Source organism: Pezoporus wallicus, unplaced genomic scaffold (assembly GCF_028554395.1).
Source record: "Pezoporus wallicus isolate ANWC-B61680 ecotype Strahan unplaced genomic scaffold, APGP_CSIRO_Pwel_v1 contig_8824, whole genome shotgun sequence".
NCBI lineage: Eukaryota > Metazoa > Chordata > Aves > Psittaciformes > Psittacidae > Pezoporus > Pezoporus wallicus.
The window spans coordinates 783,513-808,608 of record NW_026642442.1 but is presented as its reverse complement, the minus strand read 5'-3'; the positions used below and the strand labels follow the sequence as shown (position 1 = coordinate 808,608).

General features: G+C 52.8%; 1 protein-coding gene across 3 annotated transcripts; it reads left to right on the top strand.

Moving 5' to 3' along the window:
• The first annotated feature begins 118 nt into the window (after positions 1–118).
• On the top strand, positions 119–22,788 carry DEAF1 (DEAF1 transcription factor). 3 transcript variants are annotated; one of them, XM_057430612.1, is made up of 13 exons: positions 119–443; positions 1,656–1,753; positions 2,144–2,273; positions 3,497–3,643; positions 4,694–4,833; positions 5,468–5,533; positions 6,430–6,556; positions 8,225–8,353; positions 9,536–9,664; positions 13,579–13,829; positions 19,985–20,047; positions 20,841–20,930; positions 22,649–22,788. In XM_057430612.1, the coding sequence occupies exons 1-13, from the start codon at positions 185–187 to the stop codon at positions 22,745–22,747; spliced, it is 1,728 nt and encodes a 575-aa protein (XP_057286595.1). In that variant the 5' UTR covers positions 119–184; the 3' UTR covers positions 22,748–22,788. The 3 variants fall into 3 exon arrangements, with proteins under 3 accessions (XP_057286595.1, XP_057286594.1, XP_057286597.1); XM_057430611.1 differs by having other exon boundaries at positions 120–443; positions 19,982–20,047; XM_057430614.1 differs by lacking the exons at positions 119–443; positions 1,656–1,753; positions 2,144–2,273; positions 3,497–3,643 and adding an exon at positions 4,072–4,464 and having other exon boundaries at positions 19,982–20,047.
• Positions 22,789–25,096: the final 2,308 nt, after the last annotated feature.

Genomic DNA, 25,096 nt, shown 5'->3' with positions numbered 1-25,096 from the left:
AAGCGCTCGGCCGAGTTCGGCCCCCCCCGCCCCCCGGCTAAAAAGCGCTCGAGTGACCTCGGAGGACCGGTCCCGTCCCCCCGTGCCCCCCCCTTCCCCACCTCACGGCCCCCTCCCGCCCGCGGGACCCTCAGCAGCCCCCGGGACCCGTCCGGCCGGGGTCTGCTCCCGCCGCCCGCCTCGGATGGAGGACGCCGACTCGGCGGCGAAGCAGCTGGGCTTAGCGGAGGCGGCGGCTGTGGCGGCGGCAGCCGCGGTAGCGGCGGCTGCGGAAGGGCCCGGGCCGCAGGAGCAGCCTCCGCAGCCTCCGCAAGCGGCGGCCTCGCAGTCAGAGGCGGCCGCGCAGGTGACGGCGGTGACGGTGATGGCGGCGGACCCCGAGCACATCGAGATGGGAGCCGAGCCGCTGCCGAGCGCCGACGAGGCCGCCGCCACCTTCGCAGGTCAGGGCGGGCGGAGCGCGCATGCGCAGCTCCCTCAGCCCCATCGCCCGCCCGCTCCCGTACCTCAGGGCCGGGCTGTGCCCGAGGCGCCCGCACCCTCCGTGAAGTGACCCCGCTCCTCGCTCCCACACCGCAGCACCCGCAGTCACACGAGCAGGGTGCGCTGTGCCCCCGCGGTTGGAGCCCCTGCCCCGTTCACAAAGCGCCCCGGGCCGTGGGGGGCTGTGGGGCACCGGAGATGGCGGAGCCCCTCCCGCCTGAGCGCGGTCTCCTTGCGAGCTGCAGGGCCGTGCCCTCCCTGTGAGCCCTGTGTGGCACTGATCGGCCGGGTTTAGCCCGGCAGTCAAACACCCCGCACGGAACGGAAGCGTCTGGGTGTAAGTTTGGACAGTTCTTAACTGGGCCAAGAGCAGGGAATGGCACCCCAGAAACTGGTACGGTTCTCTTGGTGCTTGCCAGACACCCCTCTTCTAATAAACAGCATCACAGTTCGGGTTGGGGTTTCCGTGTGGCTGCAATGTTCGTTTCCCCTTTAGTTCGTCCCATGCTGATAACCGCTTTTATGCTCTCAGAGGTTAAAGCACGTTCAACCCAAAGCTTGGTAAAAATCCAGCTGAGTGTGCTCACAACACCTGCGAGGGGCCACGAGCCCCAGGACTGCCCTTGAATAGGAAGGAAGGAAGAAACATGACTCTCTTTATGGATGTTTAGCTCATTATCAGGCCTTATGATATATATGTTATCTATATATAGATATATATCAGGCCTTAGGATATATATGTTATCTATATCAGGCCCTATGATATATATGATATATATCAGGCCTTAGGATATATATGTTATCTATATCAGGCCCTATGATATATATGATATATGTCAGGCCTTAGGATATATATGTTATCTATGTCAGGCCTTAAGATATATATGTTATCTATATCAGGCCCTATGATATATATGATATCTATATCAGGCCCTATGATATATATGGTATCTATATCAGGCCCTATGATATATATGATATATATATCAGGCCCTATGATATATATGGTATCTATATCAGGCCCTATGATATATATACCAGGCCCTATGATATATATGGTATCTATATCAGGCCCTATGATATATATATGATATATATACCAGGCCCTATGATATATATGATAAATCATGCCCCAAGCACTACGTTAATGCGGTGCCTGCTTTGCGTTTCAGAAGTCACCACGGTGACTGTCGCCAGCGTCGGGGCCTCTGCAGACAATGTTTTCACCACGTCCGTGGCCAACGCAGCTTCCATTTCAGGACACGTGCTGGTAAGCCTGCCCTTTCCTGCAGTGGCATGAGCCAGGTCCCACCTCCTCTTGTCGTGTAAATGAAGGTCTGAGCTGTGGGAAGGCCAAAGGCGTGTTTTCATCGCAGGATACAGGCTTTAAGCCACAAAACCCTTGTCTGGGGGACATAGTTTTCTCCTTTATCACTTATGAAAGTGATTTTCACCTCTCCACCCTCATATACTCATTCTGCAATGGATCTGATAGCCTGCAACGTGTAACCTTTGAGTCTGGTCGGCAGAAACCTCCCAAACTAACCTAATAACTGCCACAGCGATTGGTGGTTTAGGGTACCTTTGAGAGGATTGGGGGGGTATATTAAAGCACATTGGTCTTTTAACTCCATCGATCTCAACTCTATTTCCTCTGCAGTCTGGGAGAACAGCCCTGCAGATTGGGGACAGCCTGAACCCTGAAAAAGCCACTCTCATCGTGGTGCACACGGACGGCAGCATTGTGGACACCACGGGGCTGAAGGGGCCCTCCACGCCTCTCACACCAGGTATAAGGCAGGCTGGTTTTAACTGGCATTCTCCTGGAGGGCTCACTTTTCTCCACTTCCGTTGTGTTTCTAGGAGTAAAAACCACTATGTGCATAATATCATGTAAAGTTGCTTTATAAGGATCATTTGTCCCCTCTTTGCATGGTACTTCTTGTATTATCTGGGAGCAAAAGAGTTACTTTTATGGTTTGTTTTGTATTTCCATGTCAGAAATAGATTTAATTCTCTTATTAGTTGCGCTGCCCCTTGCAAATAAGCTTCTTGGGAAGTCTTACCCTGCTGCTGGGCTGTCACAAGCCTTTCTGCAGCCCTCCCAACCCAAAGGCAGATGGATCAGTTTAATATAGATAATGCACTTGGGTTTTAAAGTTCTTCTAGTGCTGCACATGGGTTCTTTTTAAAGGGTCCTTGAATACAGTTTTATCTCCAGGCAGGCCACTTGCTGGTGGTGTAAGTGTCACAACAGCAGATGTCTGGATCCATAAGGTTTTGCTGACGGCTGTTTCCTCTTGCCACAAGATGGCACAACAAACCCGCAGCGCTGCTGCTCGGCCTCTAGGAAGGGGAAGAGGCATGCAGCTGCTTAGCCCTGCTACAGGTTACAATTTCAGCCTGTAGCACGCTGTTAAGTGTTTCCTCAGAGGCAGTTTGCTTTCTGTTCAGTCATTTTGAGCTGGGCTGGTTCAGCCTGGAGAAGAGAAGGCTTCTGAAGGGAGACCTGAGAGCAGCTCCAGTGCCTAAAGGGGCTGCAGGAAAGCTGGAGAGGGGCTTGGGACAAGCGCCTGGAGGGACAGGCCAAGGGGAATGGCTTGAACCTGCCCGAGGGGAGACTGAGCTGAGCTCTTAGGAAGAAGCTCTTCCCTGGGAGGCTGCTGAGGCGCTGGCACAGGGTGCCCAGAGAAGCTGTGGCTGCCCCATCCCTGGCAGTGCTCAAGGCCAGGTTGGACACAGGGGCTTGGAGCAAGCTGCTCCAGTGGAAGGGGTTGGGGTTGGAGCTGGAGGAGCTTTAAGCTCCCTTCCATCACAAACCAGGCTGGGATTCTATGACTGAGAACACTGAAGCTGAATTTTTTGTGGTGCACCATGTAACACGTGGCTGTGGAGAGGTATCAGTCACATCAGTTAATCACTTGACACTTGCTGTGGCCAGACTGTGCGGGTAACGATGCATCCAATGGGCTTTTCAGTTGCCGTCACCTCTTTTCCCTTTCTTTTTCCAAAGGACCTCAGTCTTCTCCTACCCCTCTGACATCTGTCCAAGAGAAAACTGGAACCAAGTACAACTGGGACCCATCCGTGTACGAGAACGAGCTCCCGGTGAGGTGCCGGAACATCAGTGGCATCCTCTATAAGAACAGACTCGGCTCAGGTAACAGTGACCTTCTTGGGTGAGGAGGGAGCCTGACAGCTCCTCTTTGATGCTCTCTTCTTTTAGTCAAGTTTACTGGTTCAAACTGAAACAGGGGAAGTTTAGATTGGATCTAAGGAGGAAATTCTTTCCTGTGAGGGTGCTGAGGCACTGGAATGGGTTGCCCAGGGAGGTTGTGAATGCTCCATCCCTGGCAGTGTTCAAGGCCAGGTTGGACGAGGCCTTGGGTGCCATGGTTTAGTGTGAGGTGTCCCTGCCCATGGCAGGGGGGGTTGGAACTGGATGATCTTAAGGTCCTTTCCAACCCTGACTGTTCTATGATTCTATGTTACTTTTCAGGGCTCTTCCTGAGGGAAGAAAAGAGTTTCCCATCCCTTGTTCTCTTCTGGTTTGCTCTGTCTTCAGAGGCTTTTTAACTTCTCTTTAATCTGTGAAGATCTCAGCTGCTGTGCAGTGAGTCTCCCCAGCAATAGCTTGACTCCTCTCATATTCTTTTTTGCCTCAGTAGACCCATGTTTCTCTAAAGAATGACTGCTGGAAGGGAAAATAGAGAGCTTGTCTCCTAGTGGGACTCCTTAGCTGCCTTAGCCCCTCCTCTTCTCTTTTCTCTCTGTGGGAAAGCTGAAGCAACAGCAGCAGAATCTGTCAGCAAGCCTGACAGCACAGCACAGTGCTTCCTTCATGGACAGAGTTATCTTCCCCACCAGAAGGATTAGAAATTGAAGTGCAAATTAAGGAAGAGCTTCAGTTTCTGGTGTTTTTGCAGGAAAGACTTATCCTTCCTGTGGATGAGGAATTTTTTCCAGCCTTTTGATGTGTTGGTGAGGCCTGAAGATGGAGCTCTCTAAACATGCACAGTCACTGCTGAAGCCAAGATAATAAATGGACATGGTTACCCTGGAGTGGTGGGAAGTAGCAGATGGGTGTATTTGGTGATTGCCAGAGATGAACTGCTGTTTAGTCCTGCAAGTTCAGCATTTCCTTCTTTAGGAAAATGACAAAATGGTTCTTAACCTTTACTAACAATGTCTTTCCTCTGCTTTATTTCAGGAGGCCGTGGTAGGTGCATTAAACAAGGGGACAACTGGTACAGCCCTACTGAGTTTGAAGCTATGGCGGGACGAGCCAGCAGCAAAGATTGGAAGAGGAGCATCCGCTATGCTGGGAGGCCACTGCAGTGCCTTATCCACGTAAGTTTGCTTCCTCCCTCCTGCTGAAGGGGCAGGTGGAGCAGCCCAAGCTGTGTGTGCTGCTACAGTTACATGTGATGGTGCCATGGGGCAGCTTTGGTTGGGAATCAGAGATGTCAGAGGGAGTTTTCTGGGTGGGTTTTCAAGCAGCACAGAGCAAATCCTGTACTTGAAAAGGGATTACAGTCTCCTCAGGGTGAAGTCCAGCCTTGAGCTGGAGCACAGAAATTGAGTTGTGAGCTCTCACCCATAATACTGTAATTCAATAACCTGATCTGCTTAATTCTGTTTGCCTGACAAACATATTCATTGCTTGCAGCATTTATTGGGTATTACTTTGGGTCATTTATTTCCTGCAGGGAGGAGCTTCATGGGGAAGTCAACGTTGCCATTAGGTTGGCAGTCGATTTGTGCTTGGGCAGAAGCTTTCTCCAGTCTCAGATTGGCACATTTGTGCCTTGTGATTTGAAAATTGCTTGTTCTCACTTCACTCTGCTCCTGTGTGCTGGAGGGAGCCGGTTATGGATTAGGGCCTCTGGGTTGTCTCTCTGGGAGCTGTCTGCATGTTTCTGGCAGGTTACAGCTATGCTTATGGGTTTGGTGACTCTAACACTGAGGCATTTTCTCATTCCAGGATGGGATTTTAAATCCTCATGCTGCCTCTTGTACTTGTGCTGCTTGCTGCGACGACATGACTCTGGTGAGCTGTAGGCTTTACACCCATGAGTTTCAAACCAATTCATCCCTCAAGCTGCCGCAGCCGTTTGTGAGCAGGTCATGATGTCCTAAAAGCATTCACAAGTCCTGTGTTTGGGTGTGCTGCGTCCATGCTTCCCAAAGAAAGGAGATGAGGAATTGGTAGCAGCATTGCACCACAGCCTTGCTACAACTGGATAGTAGTTAATGCTTTTTTCTTCTTCTTGTTTTGTCTTTTCTAAATAATAATGTATTTATATGAAAAGCCTTCGGGGCTGTCAAAACTATCTGTGATGTTCCACAATTCTTTGAGGTGGAAAAGGTGCTTTGACAAGGATGCAATGTAATACTCTGTGTGGGATGATATTTTCATATTAAACTACTTGTTGTTTTTTTTTTCTGTTTGGGGTTTGGTTTTTGGTTTCTTTGTTTCAAAAATGAGTTTAAAGTCCTGAAAGCTGCAGTCTTCAGGTGGACCTGAAGCAGTGGTTTGCATTTCTTTTCTGCCATGAACTGGATGATTTGCTTGTTTCCTAGGCTTGAAGCTAACAGCTTCCTGCCTCCTCCTCACTCCAGGTCTCTTGTCTTCCACCAGTGGCTGATTATCTGCCCAGTTCTACTCCTTAAATAATAGAGGAAAGAGGCTGAATCTGGGCCTCGCCAGCTGGAGGGAGCTGAGTGGGACTTCTTTTTCCCCACAAAGTTCTTTTGCTTTGGGGATCTGAGTTTTTTGATCACTTGTTGCAAGCTGCACATCTTCCATGGGGATACGTACTGTGTGAGCATAGCTGCATCTGGGAAGATGAAAGTGAAGCCAAAGTCTCCAAAGAGCTGCCTCAGCTAATGCCTTTTCCTTTTCCTTTCTCTTTCATTTTCCTTCCTTTGGTTTGTTTTGCCCAGAGTGGTCCTGTTCGACTCTTTGTGCCATATAAAAGGAGGAAAAAAGAGAATGAAATGCCTGCAGCTCCAGCAAAGAAGGATTGCTCCAAAAACATCACTCTGCTGCCTGCCACAGCTGCTACTACATGTAGGTTCTTTTCTCCTGGTAAAAACTGTTTCCCCTTTTTGATGGGTTCAAACTAAAACAGAGGAAGTTCAAGTTGGAGATAAGGCAGAAGCTCTTCCCTGGGAGGGTGCTGAGGCGCTGGCACAGGGTGCCCAGAGAAGCTGTGGCTGCCCCATCCCTGGCAGTGCTCAAGGCCAGGTTGGACACAGGGCCTTGGAGCAAGCTGCTCCAGTGGAAGGGGTCTCTGCCCATGGCAGGGGGTTGGAACTGGATGATCTTAAGGTCCTTTCCAGCCTGAAGTATTCTATGAGGAATTGCCACACTAGACATTTTATGTCTATCAGTGCCCCCTTGGAACTGGCCAGCTGAGAGAAATGCCTTTTGTTTTGCCACTTCCTTTTCTTTGGTAGTTTTATTGACTCAGTGTCTGGCTGATTTCACTGCAGAAACCAGCACAGTGTTGCCACATCTCGACTGCAAGTGGAGTAGGGAAGCCTGGACATCTATTGCTCTGCCAAGAATCCCTGTTCCATCCCCTGAGATTGGGGTTTGGCTTTGAGAGGTTGGGGGGGGGGTGCGGCTGTGGAGTAAGATTTGCGCTCTTCCTTGAACTAGAAAAGTAGGCTCTAAGCAGCTGGAATGAAATCCAGAGCCTGAAAGTCGTTAATGAAGGAGGCAGAAGGCGATGCTTTTATCTGCAAATTCCTCTCCAACGTGCAGGACACACTTTGTTACTCACTGGGTTTGATCAAACCACCTGTGTGAGGACACAAATTAATTTGCAAGCTCATCCAGCTCACACATTCCCAGTCTCATCCGTGTGTCCTCCTGCTCTCATCACACTAGAGGCATCTGGATGATAAAATTGCAAAGTAAGGGGAGGGGGAAGCAGCAGAAATGCCAAAATACCCAGCCAACAGTAAGATACGTTACCAGCAGTGGTGGGGAGGGACTTGAACAGGGATTCTCTCGAGTTGCTTTTGGTTTTATTCCTCCAAATAGGGTCTTTTTGGTTGTAATCACCCCAAAATCTGTGGTGGTGTGTTCATGTGAGGTGCTGTGAGGTTGCACATTTGCTCATGCTGACATTGAGAGAGGGGAGTTTTGGTAGTAGCCACATACTTAATATCACATATTCCATATTTCCTATATGATAGCTCATATTTTATGAATCTGTAGCCTTAATGCCTTGAAATGAATCATTATTTGCAGATAATAATGCTCTGGCTGAGCACTGTGCCACAGAATCAGTGCCCCAAATCAGCCCCTTACTGATTAGTGGTGCCAGATCAGCTACTCCTGTTTAAAAAGGGCTTTAAACTTTTTGGAGCCTCTTGGGAATGTTCATCCAAAAGGATTTTGAGACTTGCTCCTTGCATTGGCCAAGCATAAGACATCACTCTGTGTAGAGAGACCACTAGAATTGCCCAGCTAACCAAACTGTTGTAGAATTAGTTATAATCCACAGGTTTTTGTGTTGATTTAAGTAGTAGGAACCAGTCTTGCTAGAGCTGTAATAACTCAGAATCAACCAGAAGCTGCTTTCTGGTGTGATCCCAACTGGATTCCCAGGCCATTTGCTCTGTGAGTTCTCTGGCTCTGGATGATCCAGGACAGGGATATGAGCAGTTGAACCACCGAGGCCCCTGTGCTGATTGTGAATCATGAAAGTGCTTCTGCTGTTTCCAGTCACGGTGACTCCCTCTGGACAGATCACGACCTCAGGAGCTCTGACCTTCGATCGCACATCAACAGTGGAGGCCACAGCCATTATCTCAGAGAGCACATCCCAGGGGGATGTTTTCACTGGAGCCACTGGTAAGAGTTTGGGTGTAGGTACGTCTGCTAAACATCTGTGATGGGGAGGAAACAGGCTGGAGCAGCTCTGCTCTGGAGCCAGGCTGAGAGAGCTGGGCTGGGGCAGCCTGGAGAAGAGAAGGCTCCTGAAGGGGAGACCTTAGAGCAGCTCCAGTGCCTAAAGGGGCTGCAGGAAACCTGGAGAGGGGCTTGGGACAAGGGCCTGGAGGGACAGGCCAAGGGGAATGGCTTGAACCTGCCCAAGGGGAGACTGAGCTGAGCTCTTAGGCAGAAGCTCTTCCCTGTGAGGGTGCTGAGGCGCTGGCACAGGGTGCCCAGAGAAGCTGTGGCTGCCCCATCCCTGGCAGTGTTCAAGGCCAGGTTGGACATAGGGGCTTGGAGCAAGCTGCTCCAGTGGAAGGGGTCCCTGCCCGCAGCAGGGGTTGGAGCTGGAGGAGCTTTCAGGTCCCTTCCAACCCAAACCTTTCTGTGATTCTATGAAAAAAGGATTAGATGCTCACTGCTATGGGAAGAAGCATTTTAAATGCTGCATGAAGAAAGTTGTTTCTCAGTAGTTTACAGAGAGAATATTCATAACCCACTGGCCTTCCTTCAGAATGATTTGGGCAGCTTGAACTCGTCTCAGTTGCACAGAAGTCAGGAGTTTGCCCAGATGCCGCAGGTGCTAATGTTCACCTCTGCTGAGTTCTAGGCTTTATGTCATCTCTGTAATCCTTCACTCCTCCTTTGTCCTAAAATACTACCATAAAAAAAAGGTACCTAGCTGGGTGCTTGAAACAAGTGAAAGAGTCTGGGTAAATGCTGGCAAATGCCAGAATCAATCAAACCAAAGAGAAACACATGACATATTTCAGGTCTTTCAGTCTGACTCATGGATGGGGCTGTGAGCTCTGCTGAGGGAACTGTCCTGCTCCCAGAGCTGTGGTTTGGAGTGCTGTGCTTACTGTAACTACCTGGGGGTGAAGGAGGGAAGCAGCAGTAACCTTTGCCTGTAAAAGTGGAAGCAGGGCGAGATGAAGTCAGTACAAGGTTGATCTTGCTCCTGTTTCTCATTTGCAACCCTTGGAATTAGCGTTGAGTGTAGGAACTTTTATACATTGTAAAGAAAACAGGGTGGCAGAAGCATGGGGAGGGCCTGTTGGCTGTGGCTCAGGGATTCACTGTGGTGGTGTTGTTCCACAGTTCAGGACACCAACGTCCAGCAGCCGTGCAGGGTCAGTCACCCGGAGCCTCACTATCCCAGTTACCAGGACAACTGCCAGATCTCACCTTTTCCTGAAGCTGCGTTGCCAACATCTCATCCCAAAATTGGTATGTGTTATGTCCCTCGTGTGAGACAGCACTGCTTGAATTTGCTCTCTAATCTGCTTTCTCAGCAAAGGTAAAGATTGAGGGGAGAAGAATAAACTTTGCTGGTTTGCTTATGAGGTTATTAAGATTTGGACAAGCAGATTTTCTGCTCTCTGCAAAGTTTTTCGTTGTGTTACTGAGACCTTTGATGTGGTTTCCACCAGAGGAGGCTGTTGGGATCCTGCTTCCCACATCCTTGCCATCCCCTGCCCTTTCTAAGCCTTTGGCTCCACAGCTTCTGTCACACTTGGGCACTGTGGCTAAGCGTGTCTTTATGGTTTGACCTGAGGAGACCACCCTCTCTAAAATCATGTCACAGCAGCTTTTCCAACCATTCTAACACCTCTGTGAATCCACTGCAGATGCTGGAGGTGATTTTGGACAGGTCTGGTTGCTGTTCTCCCACCCAGGGTCACTTTTCCATCCCTTAATAGTTGACTAATGCACGTCACACCTGCAGTTTTTGATAGGTGGGTTAAACTGATTATCAAATACCTCTTCAAATGTAATTACATTCCCTAAGCTGTGCCCTCCCATGGGTACACCTGACTGCTAAATTCAGTGAACCACGATGCTGTCTGAGTGTTGATGTACTGAAGCAGACAGTGCTGGAGAAACTGGAATTGCCAACTTGGGGTGTTCTAGTTTTCACCAAGCCTGGGCAGCAGATGCAGCAGGGAGCACTCAGCCACTGCCTGGTGATGAGGTGATTTATAGGCCTTTTCCTTCTCTAATTTCTGTGATTCTGTGAAGTTACTTTGATACTTCTGATCTCGCTGACACAGAGGAGTGTAAGAGGCTGGGTTTGATCCCTCTTACTGCTCTCTGAGACATCAAGAAGAGACCACATCGACGTGTCGTATTCTGTTGTGCAGTCTGAAGTCTTTCTGGTTCAAAGCCTGGGTTCTCTCCTCTGCATGACCTTTTATTTCCTTACTCGGAGCAGCACAGCACATTCCTGCTCTGTCCGGAGCGGAATCTCATTGTTGGTTTTAAGTCTTAGTCTGATCTTGATGTTATTAATTAAACATCGATTTTTTTCTACCAGTGAACACTTTCTCTTGCCTGATACACCTCTGCCAAAACAGGGGACCGGAAGGAATTCCTGTTAGATAAGCTATCGAATGCCATGTTGGGATTAATATTGTACTGGAAGTGCAGCAGTGGGAAAGGCCCTTCTGCAAACACCTATTGATGATAAAGGACCAGCTTATCTCTTCCTCATATCTAAGTGCAAATAGTTCTGTGCCATTCGTGTGCAACCTGATTGAAATTAGTATTTTAATTAAGGGCTTCAGCATCAAATGTCCCTTCACCTGCGTGCTGGCCCTGCAGTGCTGTCACACGTCTAACACGTGGTGGCCTGCAACTCTCTGGGGTTTGAGGTTTGTCCTCTCCTCTGAAGCTGTGCTGGATCCTTTTCAGCTTTTGCTGCTTGCATGGAGAACCACCAGGTGTGATATGGAAAGGATTAAAGTGTTTAATGCACTTAAAGTAGTTACTGTCCTGGGAGATACTCCATCCTGCAGGAGGTCTTGTGGGTCTGCAAATGCTTCCCCTCACTGCAGCCTGGTGCAGGAGGGTCTGCTTGCCTCTGGCTGCTCAGGACAGTATTTATGGTTGGATTTTAAGTACCATTTGAAGTGTAGTCCAGAAGGTTTTCCCCGGCAGGGAGGTCTCCTGTTGTATGTTTGTAACTGGGCTCTGCAGTTGCTGTCCTGTGTCCCTGTCCTTCAGTGAGAGAGGTCTGGGGCTTGTTTCTGCCCTCTTTCTCATTGGAGCTGCTGTAGACAGAGGAGTGGGGTTGGAAAGCCAGTATCTGTAGTGACACCCAGGGACTCTGGTGGGAGGTTGCTGACAAAGTTAGACCTCTTCCTTCTAAGAAACAACTCAGTGAGGAATTCAGAGGTCAGCTGCCGGTAGATGTGAATGCCTTGGACTTCTTTTCATGGCAGGTGGCTAGAGTTAGAGTTCAGTTGTGGAAAAGTCAGGCCGGTAAAGCCGGGTAACATTTGATCCTGGAAGTGCTGCCCGAGGTGAGCTCACACTTTGTACTGCTGGGTTCCTGGATCTGGATTTCCTTTCCTCATACCGTGCTCTCCCAGTGCAGGCCTGGTGGTGGGAGCACGAGATGTTTCAGGGGCACAATAACTGTTGGTTCTTTGAAGCATTTGCAGCTCTAAGGCTAAGACACTGTTGGTTTTCTAGGACATTCTAACACAGGCTTTGGGACAGGGAGAACTCCAGGGCCCAAATAACTGAGGGACTGGAGATTAAGTTCAAGGGAAGTGTGACTTGATTACCAGGATGGGAGTTCAGCTTCCTTCTGGTGGCTTCCTACAAAGAGCAGTTACTGCTGAGGTTGTGGTTAGGGTGTGAAAAAGTAAAAGCTGCAGCACTCAGGAGTTGGTGGGGTTTTTGGTCCTCTTTTAATGTCCCTTGGGGTGTGTTTGGGAGCATCACTGGCCGCCTGTGCTTTTGGATTTTGCTTCTGTGCTTTTTGTCAGAGCAGTCCCAGGCCCAGCTACAGGTTGGGCAGCGAAGAGATTCAGAGCAGCCCAAGGAGAAGGACTTGGGGGTGTTGGTTGATGAGAAAATGAACATGAGCCGGCTTCAGTGTGCGCTCACAGCCCAGAAACCAACCGTGTCCTGGGCTGCATCCAAAGCAGCGTGACCAGCAGGTCCAAGGAGGTGATCCTGCCCCTCTGCTCTGCTCTCGTGAGAGCTCACCTGGAGCATTGTGTGCAGTTCTGGGGTCCTCAACATAAAAAGGACATGGAACTGTTGGAACAAGTCCAGAGGAGGCCACGAGGATGCTCAGGGGCTGGAGCACCTCCTGTATGGAGACAGGCTGAGAAAGTTGGGGCTGTTCAGCCTGGAGAAGAGAAGGCTGCGGGGAGACCTCAGAGCAGCTTCCAGTGTCTGAAGGGGGCCTATAGGGATGCTGGGGAGGGACTCTTCATTAGGGACTGCAGTGACAGGACAAGGGGTAACGGGTTCAAACTGAAACAGGGGAAGTTTAGATTGGATCTAAGGAGGAAATTCTTCACTGTGAGGGTGGTGAGGCACTGGAATGGGTTGCCCAGGGAGGTTGTGAATGCTCCATCCCTGGCAGTGTTCAAGGCCAGGTTGGACAGAGCCTTGGGTGCCATGGTTTAGTGTGAGGTGTCCCTGCCCAAGGCAGGGGCTGGAACTGGATGATCTTAAGGTCCTTTCCAACCCTAACTATTCTATGAATCTATGGATTTCATTTCCTACCTGTAGCACTCTACCTCATACAAGAGTGAAGGGTTGTAGTTAGCATTCTGGAGGAAAAGGCTGTAGGCAGGACATTTCCTTCTTGCATATTGCCCCACACAGGCAGTGTAAATCCCATGTCAGGAGATGTTAGTGTCTGAAGGTAAAACTTCCACCTGGGCTGTGTTTGTTCACTCTCACCTTTGGGACTGGGCAAGGAGAGGTCTCAGAGCTGCAGTGAGCATTAGTGGTCAGGTACCCAAGGTATCTGAAACAAGCACATACAACTGTGAGTACCTTTTACTAAACGTGAGGTCTTTCAGTGTGGTACCTGTATTTTTACAGCCATTGTTTTATGGGTAGGATCCAGGATGAAGAGGTCCAAAGACATAACAATTACTGAGGGTATTTTAAAGGGCTTCATAGCGGATGGCTTGGAAGGTGCAGGTTTGTAATACAGGGGATTTTGTGGTGAGGAAAACTGCGTTGGTTTTACTCCAGTCTTGCTTCAGGGTTACGGTTAAGGTCAGAATTCAGCGGGTGCAGGGGAGTCGCAGCCAAACACAACCAGCACCCCCCCCACTTTACAGGATGAAACGCCCCGCTTCCCTGTGTCCTCTTGTTCTTCCTTTCCTCAGTGCTAACCTCGCTCCCTGCCCTGGCAGTGCCCCCCACCACTCCCACCAAAGCCATATCCCCCTCGGTGGTGAACGGCCTGGAGGTGACGGAGCAGCGGAGCTGGCTCTACCTGGAGGAGATGGTCAATTCCCTGCTGCACACGGCCCAGCAGCTGAAGACCCTGATCGAGCAGGCCAAGCAGGCCAGCTCCTCCTTCCGGGAAGCTGCGGTCACACAGGCCAAAATCCAAGCTGACGTGGACAGGAAAGAGGTAACCACACCAGAGGGGGCGAGGTGGCTCGGCCAAGGGCATCGTTTGGGCTGCGGGATGGAGGGTGGCACCTCGCTGAGTTTCCCTGGGGGTGGCCATAGTGGCAGCCCTTAGAAACTCATCCTGGGTGGCTTATCAGGAGAAATCTGCAAGTTATTTGTGTCGTGGGGAAAGGAGCAGGGTGCTCTAGGATTCCAGGAGCCCTGGGTAGCAGGCTGCACGAAGTCTTGGGGGTTACAAGGCCTGAGCTGTCCCATCGGCTCGCCATAAACTCATGGGCACGTGGGCACTGCATCCTGGTGTAGGAAAGCTGGGGAGTGTTCAGCCGGGGTGGCTGCTTGCTTTATGGCCGGTGAGCAGGGCTGTCAGAGAGGCTTTTGGTGGCCCCCAGAGGCAGAGGGATAACAAGAACAAGCTGCAGAGTTTATGAAGCAGATGAGCAGTGACGTTGAGAGGTGTCTTGCTGAGCATTGTGCAGGCAGAGGTCGTGTCCCATGAGTCCCATGGGAAGACTGCAAGGCTGGCTGGCATTACAGGAGCTTTGGCTTGTGCCCAGTGGCCCTTCTCTCCTCTGTAGGGGATTATCTGCAGTGAATTCCCTGTTCTCCTGCTTTTCTTCTCTTCAGTTGATGCATGGTAGGGACCCTCATGCTTCTCACCACCGGCTCATGCACTCGGAATCTGGCTCCATATTCCCCTTCTCCCACAGGTCCACAGCTGCTGGTGTGGGCTTGAGGGAAGTGGGAACATCATCCTGGGAAAGTGGTGTCATTGTCAGTAGCTGGTGAACCCCTTCCCTGTGCACCACTGCACTACCTGCCATTGCCATCAGCGTTATTGCTAACACCACTTTCCACTGACTTCATAGGCAGGAGTGTGCAGCAAGAGCCCTGTGTGGGGAGGCTGAGAACCCCTGGGACTGTCCTTGCAGTGTCTTTTGATGTGCTTTGCCACGCTGGCTCTGCTAAACTCTCCTGTACACTGCGTCCTTGATGTGCAGGTGTGTGATACCTGGAGATCCTTCCCTGCCTCCTGCCTGGGCAGGACGGGTGTCCTGCTGCTGTCCAGGTAGGGGCTGTCTGCTGCTGGAGAGCCCTGTAGAGTGTGGGATGCTGGAAAATTGGAAGCTTGGACGTTTAGAGATGGACATCTGACTTGGTTTATCTTCTGCTCTTGGCCCAGTTTATTTGTGTCTTCCCTCGTTTATCCCTGCAGTGGGTTCTGGAACAGTTGTTTAGAGTCCACCCCCCAGCCTCTGATCCAAATCCAGCTCACTTCAGTGGACATCTAGGTCCTTCTGGCCCCAGGACTGGGAGTTAAAATCACTGCCATGTGTGGATTAAAGTGCTGACTTCAGCAGGCAGGGGTGAGCACGTGCTTGGTGCCAGAGGAAGCCCCTTTCCCTGTGTGTGTCAGGGGGACCTCAACAGTTGTGTGTACTGGTAAAAGCACTCCCTCGTGGTGGCATTATTTTCATACCCAATAACAATTCTCAGGCTTGGGGTTGTGTGCAGGCTTCTGGAACCCTCTGGGCCATATCACAAGCAGCTGTTGCTGAAGTCCTCCTGATGAATTCCGTGTTTGGGAAGAGCTGGGTTTGTGGGTACAGGGCTGGCAGTGGGAGGGATTGCAATAAATATCAAGGAATTGGCTGTCTGCTGCTGTGGTGGTCAGAGGTGCTTTTCCAATCTCACCCTGATTTATAACTCAAGGCTCTTTCCCACTCTATGTGTGTGGTCAAAGTGATTCTTCTGGCATTGAGGGTGTATGAGAGGGAGGATGCTGGGGAGGGACTCTTCATTAGGGACTGTAGTGACAGGACAAGGGGTAACGGGTTCAAACTGAAACAGGGGAAGTTTAGATTGGATCTAAGGAGGAAATTCTTTCCTGTGAGGGTGCTGAGGCACTGGAATGGGTTGCCCAGGGAGGTTGTGAATGCTCCATCCCTGGCAGTGTTCAAAGGCCAGGCTGGACAGAGCCTTGGGTGCCATGGTTTAGTGTGAAGTGTCCCTGCCCATGGCAGGGGGTTGGAACTGGATGATCTTAAGGTCCTTCCCAACCCTGACTGTTCTATAATTCTGTTGTCCTCCTGCCTTGGTTGTTACTGATTTTTGCCAGACCAGTTTCACACAAAGGTGTGATGGGGAAGGGCTGAGGGACCTGGAGAAGAGAAGGCTCAGGGGGGACCTGATGGCTGCCTACAGACGGATGGAGCCCGGAGGGGCTGGGCTCTGCTCCCAAGGAACAAGGGATGGGACAAGAGGAAACGGCCTCAAGCTGCCCCAGGGCAGGTTTAGATGGAGCTGAGGAACAATTCCTGCCCCAGAGGGTGCTCAGGCATTGGAACAGGCTGCCCAGGGCAGGGCTGCAGGCACCGGCTCTGAAGGTGCTCACACACCATGGAGAGGAGGCCTCAGTGCCATGGGGCAGTGGTGGCCTTGGCAGTGCTGGGAATGGTTGGACTGGATGAGCTTAAAGGGCTTTTCCAACCTGGCTGCTTCCATGGCTCTGTGATTCATCCACTTTGTGTTTGTTCTGCTGACAGAACTGCCAAGGGTTAATGGATGGTGGGAGCCTTCTCCCCTGCCCCTGTGCAGGAGACCTTGCAGGGTTCCATCCAGCAGCATGTTCCTGGTGTGAGGCAGTGAAAGGTTGTGCCAATGGATCAGAGCTGTGGAGCTCTGTCCAACAGACTAAATTGTAATGGAGCTGCTACTGTAAGTCAGCTCTTCCTGGAAGAGTGACAATACATAGCAGGATTAAAGGAATCTGTTAGGAGCAGGCCGCTTCCCAGCTGGATGCGCAGACGTCCCTGCCATGGCCAGAACTAATGTGTATCTTTAGTTTTCACAGTGGTGCAGAGCACTCTGGGGTTCAGCATCTCAGCCCTTGAGGATGCAGAGCTCAAGGGCTTTTGATCTTCATGCTGCACTTAGGATTTTTCATGGTTTTCACTTGCTGCATTGAGCAGCTCCCCTTCCTGCCACGACTCCTCTCTGATGTTGGCATTTCCACCTTCAAAATGATACCAACAAGGGGAATAATGTAATCCTGAGCTTCCTTTGAACAGTGCTGTCATTAGCAAGTGGGACCAGAACGAAGCAGTCATGTCTTCTCTTTGACTGCACAGATAAGGATGGGAGTGGGCATGACGGAGGGATATGGACAGCTACAAGATGTATCTGGAGCAGCTCTGCTTTGGAGCCAGGCTGAGAGAGCTGGGCTGGGGCAGCCTGGACAAGAGAAGGCTCCTGAAGGGGAGACCTGAGAGCAGCTCCAGTGCCTGAAGGGGCTGCAGGAAACCTGGAGAGGGGCTTGGGACAGGGGATGTAGGGACAGGCCAAGGGGAATGGCTTGAACCTGCCCGAGGGGAGACTGAGCTGAGCTCTTAGGCAGAAGCTCTTCCCTGGGAGGGTGCTGAGGCGCTGGCACAGGGTGCCCAGAGAAGCTGTGACTGCCCCATCCCTGGCAGTGTTCAAGACCAGGTTGGACAGAGCCTTGGGTGCCATGGTTTAGTGTGAGGTGTCCCTGCCCATGGCAGGGGGTTGGAACTGGATGATCTTAAGGTCCTTCCCAACCCTGGCTGTTCTATGATCCTATGATGGTGGTGGCCACAAGCCTGGTGCTTTCCATGCGGAAACAGGCGCCTGCGCAGCGCTGCTCAGCCTGAGCACGGCTTTGTGTGGGCAGACACCAGGTGTGAGTTACAATAAGGTTACTTCCAAGTCTGAGGCAATGGCATTTGGAAGGAGAAGCAGACCATCAGCCCTGTTGGTGTGGGCTCAGGAGATACAGCTGCTCCGTCAGAGCATCGTCAGGCTGCTGCCGCTGCCCACTGGTAGGTGTGACTGAGTGTATGTGATCCCCTGCTTACTTTCTAAGTGTTGGGTGTGCTGGCCTTAGTGATGCAGGGAAAAACCTTTAGGGAGAGAGTGACTGGGGCAGGAAAGGCTCCAGGTCTCCTGCAGGAGAGAGGAGCTGGCCCCAAGGGATGGGTTAGAGGCAGAGCTTTACACTGGGGTCTGTGGGTCCATTTGTTGGAGTGTGCATGAAGCCACTGTTCCTATCAGATCAGGAGGGGGAGAGCACGCAGACTGCCCCGGTTCAGTGCAGGGAGGTGATGAGGCTGTTCAGGAAATGTGATACTGGGGTTTTCTGTCTAAGTTTAAACGAATTGATGCTGGGATGTGACGAGTGTTTGAATTAAAGCAGCTCCTGTGCGGTGCAGCGATGCCTTCAGAGCACAGCCCCTCTGAAAACAGGCTGGGAGCTTAAAGCAGCCACCAGCTGGGCCCGCTGGGCTCTGCCTTAGAAAGATTAAAACAGTTTGGGGTGAGGGAGTAGGACATTAACCTCAAAAGGGCTGGCCAGTAGGCAGTGCAGCTCCGGTGAGCACTGAACACTGGTGTGTGCAGAGGAGCAGGGGAAACGGTTGAGAGTTGGAGGCTGCTGGTTTTCTGGAGCTGTTCTGTGGGAGATGTGGATGTGGCTGGTTTGAGCCTCTCTCCTATCACACCTTTTCTGTCTCCATAGTTTCTGCATGGCCTGAATTGCTCACGCTGTAGCCTATGGGGGTAGGTAAGGAGGCAGAAGGGGGTTCAATGTGTGGTTTCCATCAGCAGGTTTCAGGGCTCAGAGCTGAGGGGTGGAGGCTCTGGTGCAGCTCAAACAGAGACAGAGGTGGCCGGGCTTCCTCCCAGTGGCTTTCCCATTGCCAGTGTCCCTGGACATCAGCACTGGCCACACCTGTGGAGTCCGGTGGTGGAAAGGGTTTCAGTTCTGGAGCTGCAGCCCTTGATGAGAACGGGACTGAGCACATCCATCCTGGCACTGCCCCTGCCCTGGGGCTCTGTGTGCAGCATCCAGCTGGGTTGAAGCGCCCGCTCGGCCGCTGCAGCGTCTGCGTTTCCACCTCTTCACTAAGCGGGTGCTCAGGACCCGTGAGGTTTTCCAGTGCCCTTCGCACGGGTCACTTGTGTCACTGGGCAGCGGGAGGCTCGTTCCAGCCTCGCCTGACGCCAGCCTTGGCTCTCTGCTGCGTGCTGGTGGCAGAGGAGGCTTCGAGTCCTGGCTCTGCACAGCCTGGGCTCGCTGATGGGAATGGTTCTCCCAGGAAGCAAGGCCTTGCTCTTCCCAGGACACAGCAGGATGGGTTCACCTCAGGCGGCCCAGTGCATTCCTTCCCTGCCTTAAAAGAACGCTTATGGCTTGCTCACAGCTCTGGTTTCCCTGTCACCACCACCTCCATCTGCCTGGAATGTTCTCGTTCGAGCTTGTGTCCTGGTGATGCGGTGGTTTAGTGATCCCACAGGAGGATAACTGCTGGGATGCAGGCTCACAGAGACACCTGCCAGCTAAGCCCTTAATCTCCTTATGTGTGGGTCGCACTCACTCAGCCTGCTTTGCCTGAAGGTGGGGTTTGGCTTTTTAGGTACTTTGCAGCTGTTCCCAATAAGTGTAAGTCGGGGTCAGCGGATAATCCAGTGGGGATCGGGTTTGGATTCCTCTGGTTCAGGGCTCCTGTCTCGGCCGTGCTGAGCAGAGCAGGGCAATGGGCTGCTGTGGAGCTGCTTTGAAGCTGCTGCACACCCCAAGTGTCGCCCCCAGGGCACTGCTTGATTCCAGACCTGTTGGAAAGCCCTTTTCTGCTCCTCTTGGAAGGAGGAATGATGGCTGTGGCTGATGCTGCTCCTGAAGTCTTGGGGGTGTTTTGTCTGGTTTTCTTCCCCTCACCCGTTCTCTGGGCTGTGCCATCCCTCCAGACTCAGGATCCCTGGCCTTGACCCAGACTTTGGCTCCTGAAGATGGCTCCTGGCGCTCCTACCTTGGCATTTGCCTCCTGTTCCCTGTGCTACCTTCTTAGGTTGTGGTTGGTGCAGTTCCCTTGTGGCAATGAAGCCCCTGGTTTTAGGAAGGAGGCCTGGCTGGGTGGAGTGGGGTTGAGTGAGGGCTGTACTGAATGGCAGGTTGCCACCTCAGGCTGCTTGGTCTGGCTCCACAAGCTCACAGTCTCCCTCTCTTAGAAGGGGATGAGGTTCCCCTCTGTCCTCTTGCAACTGCAATTTGGGGTGCGATAGAAGCAAGCTCAGTGCCAGGACCCTTCACGTCATGCCCTGGCCGCGGGGACAGATTTGGTGACTTTTCCCTTGCAGCAGTACCAGAACCAGTTATTCCAACAATCAGAAGATGTGGATGGGAAGACAGAAATCATCATCAAGGTGAGCTGGGGGTGTCCTGGGTCTTCTGCTCTTTGTCGTGGTCCATCAGGCTCTTTGTGCTGGCCCGAATCCCGGCTGCATGCCGGGAGCACCAGCACCGCTCAGTGCAGTGAATGTGCACCATGTGTACCTGCACCATGAAGGGCAGGTACCTCAGTGAGGTGTGAGGAGCTCGGTGCTGATCAGGGCACTGCTTGGGAGGTTGGGAGTGCTCCGAGGAGAGAAGGAGCTGCTGGAACTAAAGACAGGGGCGCTGCTTTGACAGCCTGTCCCAGGCTCCAACGTGCTAATGATGTGTCAGGATTTAATGAGCTGGAAGCAGAGTCCTCTCTGAAGTGCTCTTTCCTGTGGTAGCTCAGTGATGTTTCCACCCAACACCCAGGTTATGTTAATTGCTGTCACTGATACAGATGAAAGCCATAGACACAAACACAGCCTTTAGAAAGCGGCTGGGGATTTTTCTCCATGTATCTTGTCTCGCCTCACTTCAAGTCCCTGCTCCTGTTACAGCTTGCTTAGTTTTACTCCTCCATCTCCTGTCTCCCTGGTGGGACACAGTTTATGGGGCAGTGCTGCTGCCTGGTGCAGGGACACACAGGAGCACATCCCTTCCTCCTCCCTAAACACGATTAAACCGAAGGGCCCCATCCTCATTCCTGCTCCCCTTGTCCTGCCTCGGAGCCTCTCTGAAACCAAACCTCTAAAACCTCACGTTTGAGCTGAGCTCAGAGCTTTGGGGACCCTCTTTGGTGTTGTCCTCTGCTGACGTGGTCGCTTCGCTGCCTGTTCACAGCAATCCTGTGTCAACTGCGGCCGGGAGGCGACGAACGAGTGCACAGGGTGCCACAAAGTCAACTACTGCTCCACGTACTGCCAGCGGAAGGTGAGAGCCTCGGGGGGGAGCTCTTGCAGAGTGTGTGGCACTGGGGACAGCCAGGGCTCTGCCGGGCCCTGGCACAGGCTGTGCCACGTGGGCAGCAAAGCACAGGCTTGCATGCAGCTTCTCAGTGGTGTCTAAAACCTTTGGTCTAACCCTGGTCTGAAAACCAGCTTCTCACTTCCCAGGGGACGTCTGCCCAAGCCGCTGCTGGTGCTGGGTGCTGCAGGAGGGTGGGAGGGTTCGAGGTGCTCCTCAGTGACCGGTCCCAAGAGGCTCCCCCCCAGGTTTGTGAGCCCTGGTGTGGGCTCAGCAAGCAGAGGGGGTTTTCCTGGTTCAGCCTAAAAGCTGAAGGCGGTTCTGGAAGTTGTTCCATTCCTCTCCATTGCTGGGGCTGAGCTAAGGCCAACGTGTGGTGCGGTCCCACAGGGCACCGGCTGCTCCAGAGCTGTCCTTGAGGGTTTAAGTCCGGTTCTGGCTCTGTTCTAGTGAGTTCTCTGTGAGCTGATGGGGATGCCCTAGATGAGTGTTCGGGTTGAGAAGCCAACGTTCCACCTCCAGTGCGAGTGGGGTCCCTCAGGGATCGGGGTTGGGACCGGTCTTGTTGCACATCTTCATCGCTGGCATGGACAGTGGGGTTGAGTGTGCCCTCAGCAAGTTTGCCGATGACCCCAAGCTGTGTGGTTCGGTTGATACCCTGGAGGGAAGGAATGCCATCCAGAGGGACCTCGACACGCTTGTGAGCTGGGCTGATGCCAACCTCATGGAGTTTAACCATGCCAAGTGCAAGGTCCTACACCTGGGTCAGAGCAATCCCAGGCACAGCTACAGGTTGGGCAGAGAAGAGATTCAGAGCAACCCTGCCCAGAAGGACTTGGGGGTGTTGGTTGATGAGAAAATGAACATGAGCTGGCTTCAGTGTGCGCTCACAGCCCAGAAACCAACCGTGTCCTGGGCTGCATCCAAAGCAGCGTGACCAGCAGGTCCAAGGAGGTGATCCTGCCCCTCTGCTCTGCTCTTGTGAGACCTCACCTGGAGCATTGTGTGCAGTTCTGGGGTCCTCAACATAAAAAGGACATGGAACTGTTGGAACAAGGCTAGAGGAGGCCACGAGGATGCTCAGGGACTGGAGCACCTCCTGTATGGAGACAGGCTGAGGAAGTTGGGGCTGTTCAGCCTGGAGAAGAGAAGGCTGCGGGGAGACCTCAGAGCAGCTTCCAGTGTCTGAAGGGGGCCTATAGGGATGCTGGGGAGGGACTCTTCATTAGGGACTGCAGTGACAGGACAAGGGGTAACGGGTTCAAACTGAAACAGGGGAAGTTTAGATTGGATCTAAGGAGGAAATTCTTTCCTGTGAGGGTGCTGAGGCACTGGAATGGGTTGCCCAGGGAGGTTGTGAATGCTCCATCCCTGGCAGTGTTCAAGGCCAGGTTGGACAGAGCCTTGGGTGCCATGGTTTAGTGTGAGGTGTCCCTGCCCATGGCAGGGGGTTGGAACTGGATGATCTTAAGGTCCTTTCCAACCCTGACTATTCTATGATTCTATAATACTGACCCAGCACACGGCCCCTTTCCTGCCCGTTGTTGGTCCTGTCGGGCTGAGCACTGGAGCCTTGCAGTGCTGGAGAAAGAGCTGCTCCAATGGATCCCAGGGGGGTCCCAGCACAGCTTCCTCCTTCCCAGGGGTCCATTCTGCTCAGCCCTTTCCCATCTCTCCCTGTGCAGGACTGGAAGGACCACCAGCACATCTGCGGGCAGGCAGCTGCAGTGCAGGCTGAGGACGTGCACGTCACAGACAGCGTGATGGAGAAAGTCAGTGTGTGAGCAGAGCTACCTCGGCATGGCCACTGGATCGGCCACCCACTGACTGGGTCCTCCGCACCCACTGACTGGTGTCATCTGCACCCACTGACTGGTGTCATCTGCACCCACTGACTGGGTCCTCCGCACCCACTGACTGGTGTCATCTGCACCCACTGACTGGTGTCATCTGCACCCACTGACTGGTGTCATCTGCATCCACTGACGGGGTCCTCCGCACCCACTGACTAGGTCCTCCGCACCCACTGACTGGGTCCTCTGCACCCACTGACTGGTGTCATCTGCACCCCCTGACTGGTGTCATCTGCACCCCCTGACTGGTGTCATCTGCACCCACTGACTGGTGTCATCTGCACCCACTGACTGGTGCCATCTGCACCCACTGACTGGTGCCATCTGCACCCACTGACTGGTGTCATCTGCACCCACTGACGGGGTCCTCCGCACCCCCTGACTGGTGTCATCTGCACCCACTGACTGGTGTCCTCTGCACCCACTGACTGGTGTCATCTGCACCCACTGACTGGGTCCTCCGCACCCCCTGACTGGTGTCATCTGCACCCACCGACTGGGTCCTCTGCACCCACTGACTGGTGTCATCTGCACCCCCTGACTGGTGTCATCTGCACCCACTGACGGGGTCCTCCGCACCCACTGACTGGTGTCATCTGCACCCCCTGACTGGTGTCATCTGCACCCACTGACTGGTGTCATCTGCACCCACTGACTGGTGTCATCTGCACCCCCTGACTGGTGTCATCTGCACCCACTGACTGGTGTCATCTGCACCCCCTGACTGGTGTCATCTGCACCCACTGACTGGTGTCATCTGCACCCACCGACTGGTGTCATCTGCACCCACTGACTGGGTCCTCCGCACCCACTGGCTGGTGTCATCTGCATCCACTGATGGGGTCCTCCGCACCCACTGACTGGTGTCATCTGCACCCACTGACTGGTGTCATCTGCACCCACTGGCTGGGTCCTCCACCACCTGCACCCTGCCCACGGGCAGAGCTGGCTTTTTAAAGACTTTTGGATCTCGTTTGCCTCCTCCTGAGCCTCCTTCAGGACTTCGAGTGAAACAGAACCTGTGAACTCCTCCAGTGCTGGGAGCTTCGGCTTCCCCCAGGGGCACCTCCACCGCAGGGCCAGCAGCCACCTCCTCATCACCCACCCGTGCTGAGCTGAGCCTGCGGCAGGCGCTGCCGTGGGACCTGCTGCTGCCCCCTTCTCCCTGTGCCTCCTACCTCTGGTCTGAAGAGCCAAAAGAGCCTGCCTTTGGGTTATTCAACTGCCTTGCGAAGCTCGGTACGCGTTCTCAGCGTGCAGCAGGACTGACCGGGTTGGGTGTTTTCCTGTGCTCCCTCTGGGCTGGGCAAACATGGAACATGTTGGGGTTTCTGCCCTTGGGCTCAAGTGCAAAAGAACGCGTGGTGAAATAAAGGGAGGTGAAAGCAGCCACGTGCCGGTGGTTCTGCGTCACTGTTGAAGGCAGAGTGGCAGCAGTGATGCTCAGCTGGAGACACATCCTCACCAGAGCGAACCCTCTGGGCATTAACCCTGGTCCTGTCCGGGCTGATTCCAGCTGTGGTGAGCACTGGGAAGTGATTTCCTTTGTTACCTGCAATAAAGTCCATTCATTATTAATGTGCTGCTTTAGTAGTTCAGGCAAACCGGGCACCGTCACTCGTGGTTGAGGATTGTGCCCTGGCTAGAGGAGCCCCACACGCTGCTGGGGCAGTGGGGTTTAGCCTCATGGCTGTCAGGAGTCACTTCTCCTGTGGGTTATTCACTCCCGTTTGGTACTGGTGGGTGAGGACAGTGTTCAGCTCACAGTCCAGGAGGGGGCCCCCTGAATCAGAGTGGCCCGGTCCAGCATCACAAATCCTATCCGGGGTCACAGGAAAGTTAATAACAGAGAAAGATGAGATGGAAACCACCAGTCTTACGGCAGCAGCTTCTGATGAGTCTGTTCCTTCCTGTGTGGGTCTCACAGGTGTCATTACATGATGCTCCCTTTGTCCCAGGGATGAAGGCTGGTTTGTTGCTCCCCGTATCCCAGGGGATGGAGCCTGGTTTGTCTCTCCCTGTGTCCCAGGAGATGGAGGCTGGTTTGTCTCTCCCTGTGTCCCACGGGATGAAGCCTGGTTTGTCTCTCCCTGTGTCCCAGGGGATGGAGGCTGTGTCCCAGGGCATGGAAGCTGGTTTGTGGCTCCCTGTGTCCCAAGGATGGAGGCTGTGTCCCAGGGATGGAGGCTGGTTTGTCTCTCCCTGTGTCCCAGGGGATGGAGGCTGGTTTGTCACTCCGTGTCCCAGGGGATGGAGGCTGGTTTGTCACTCCGTGTCCCA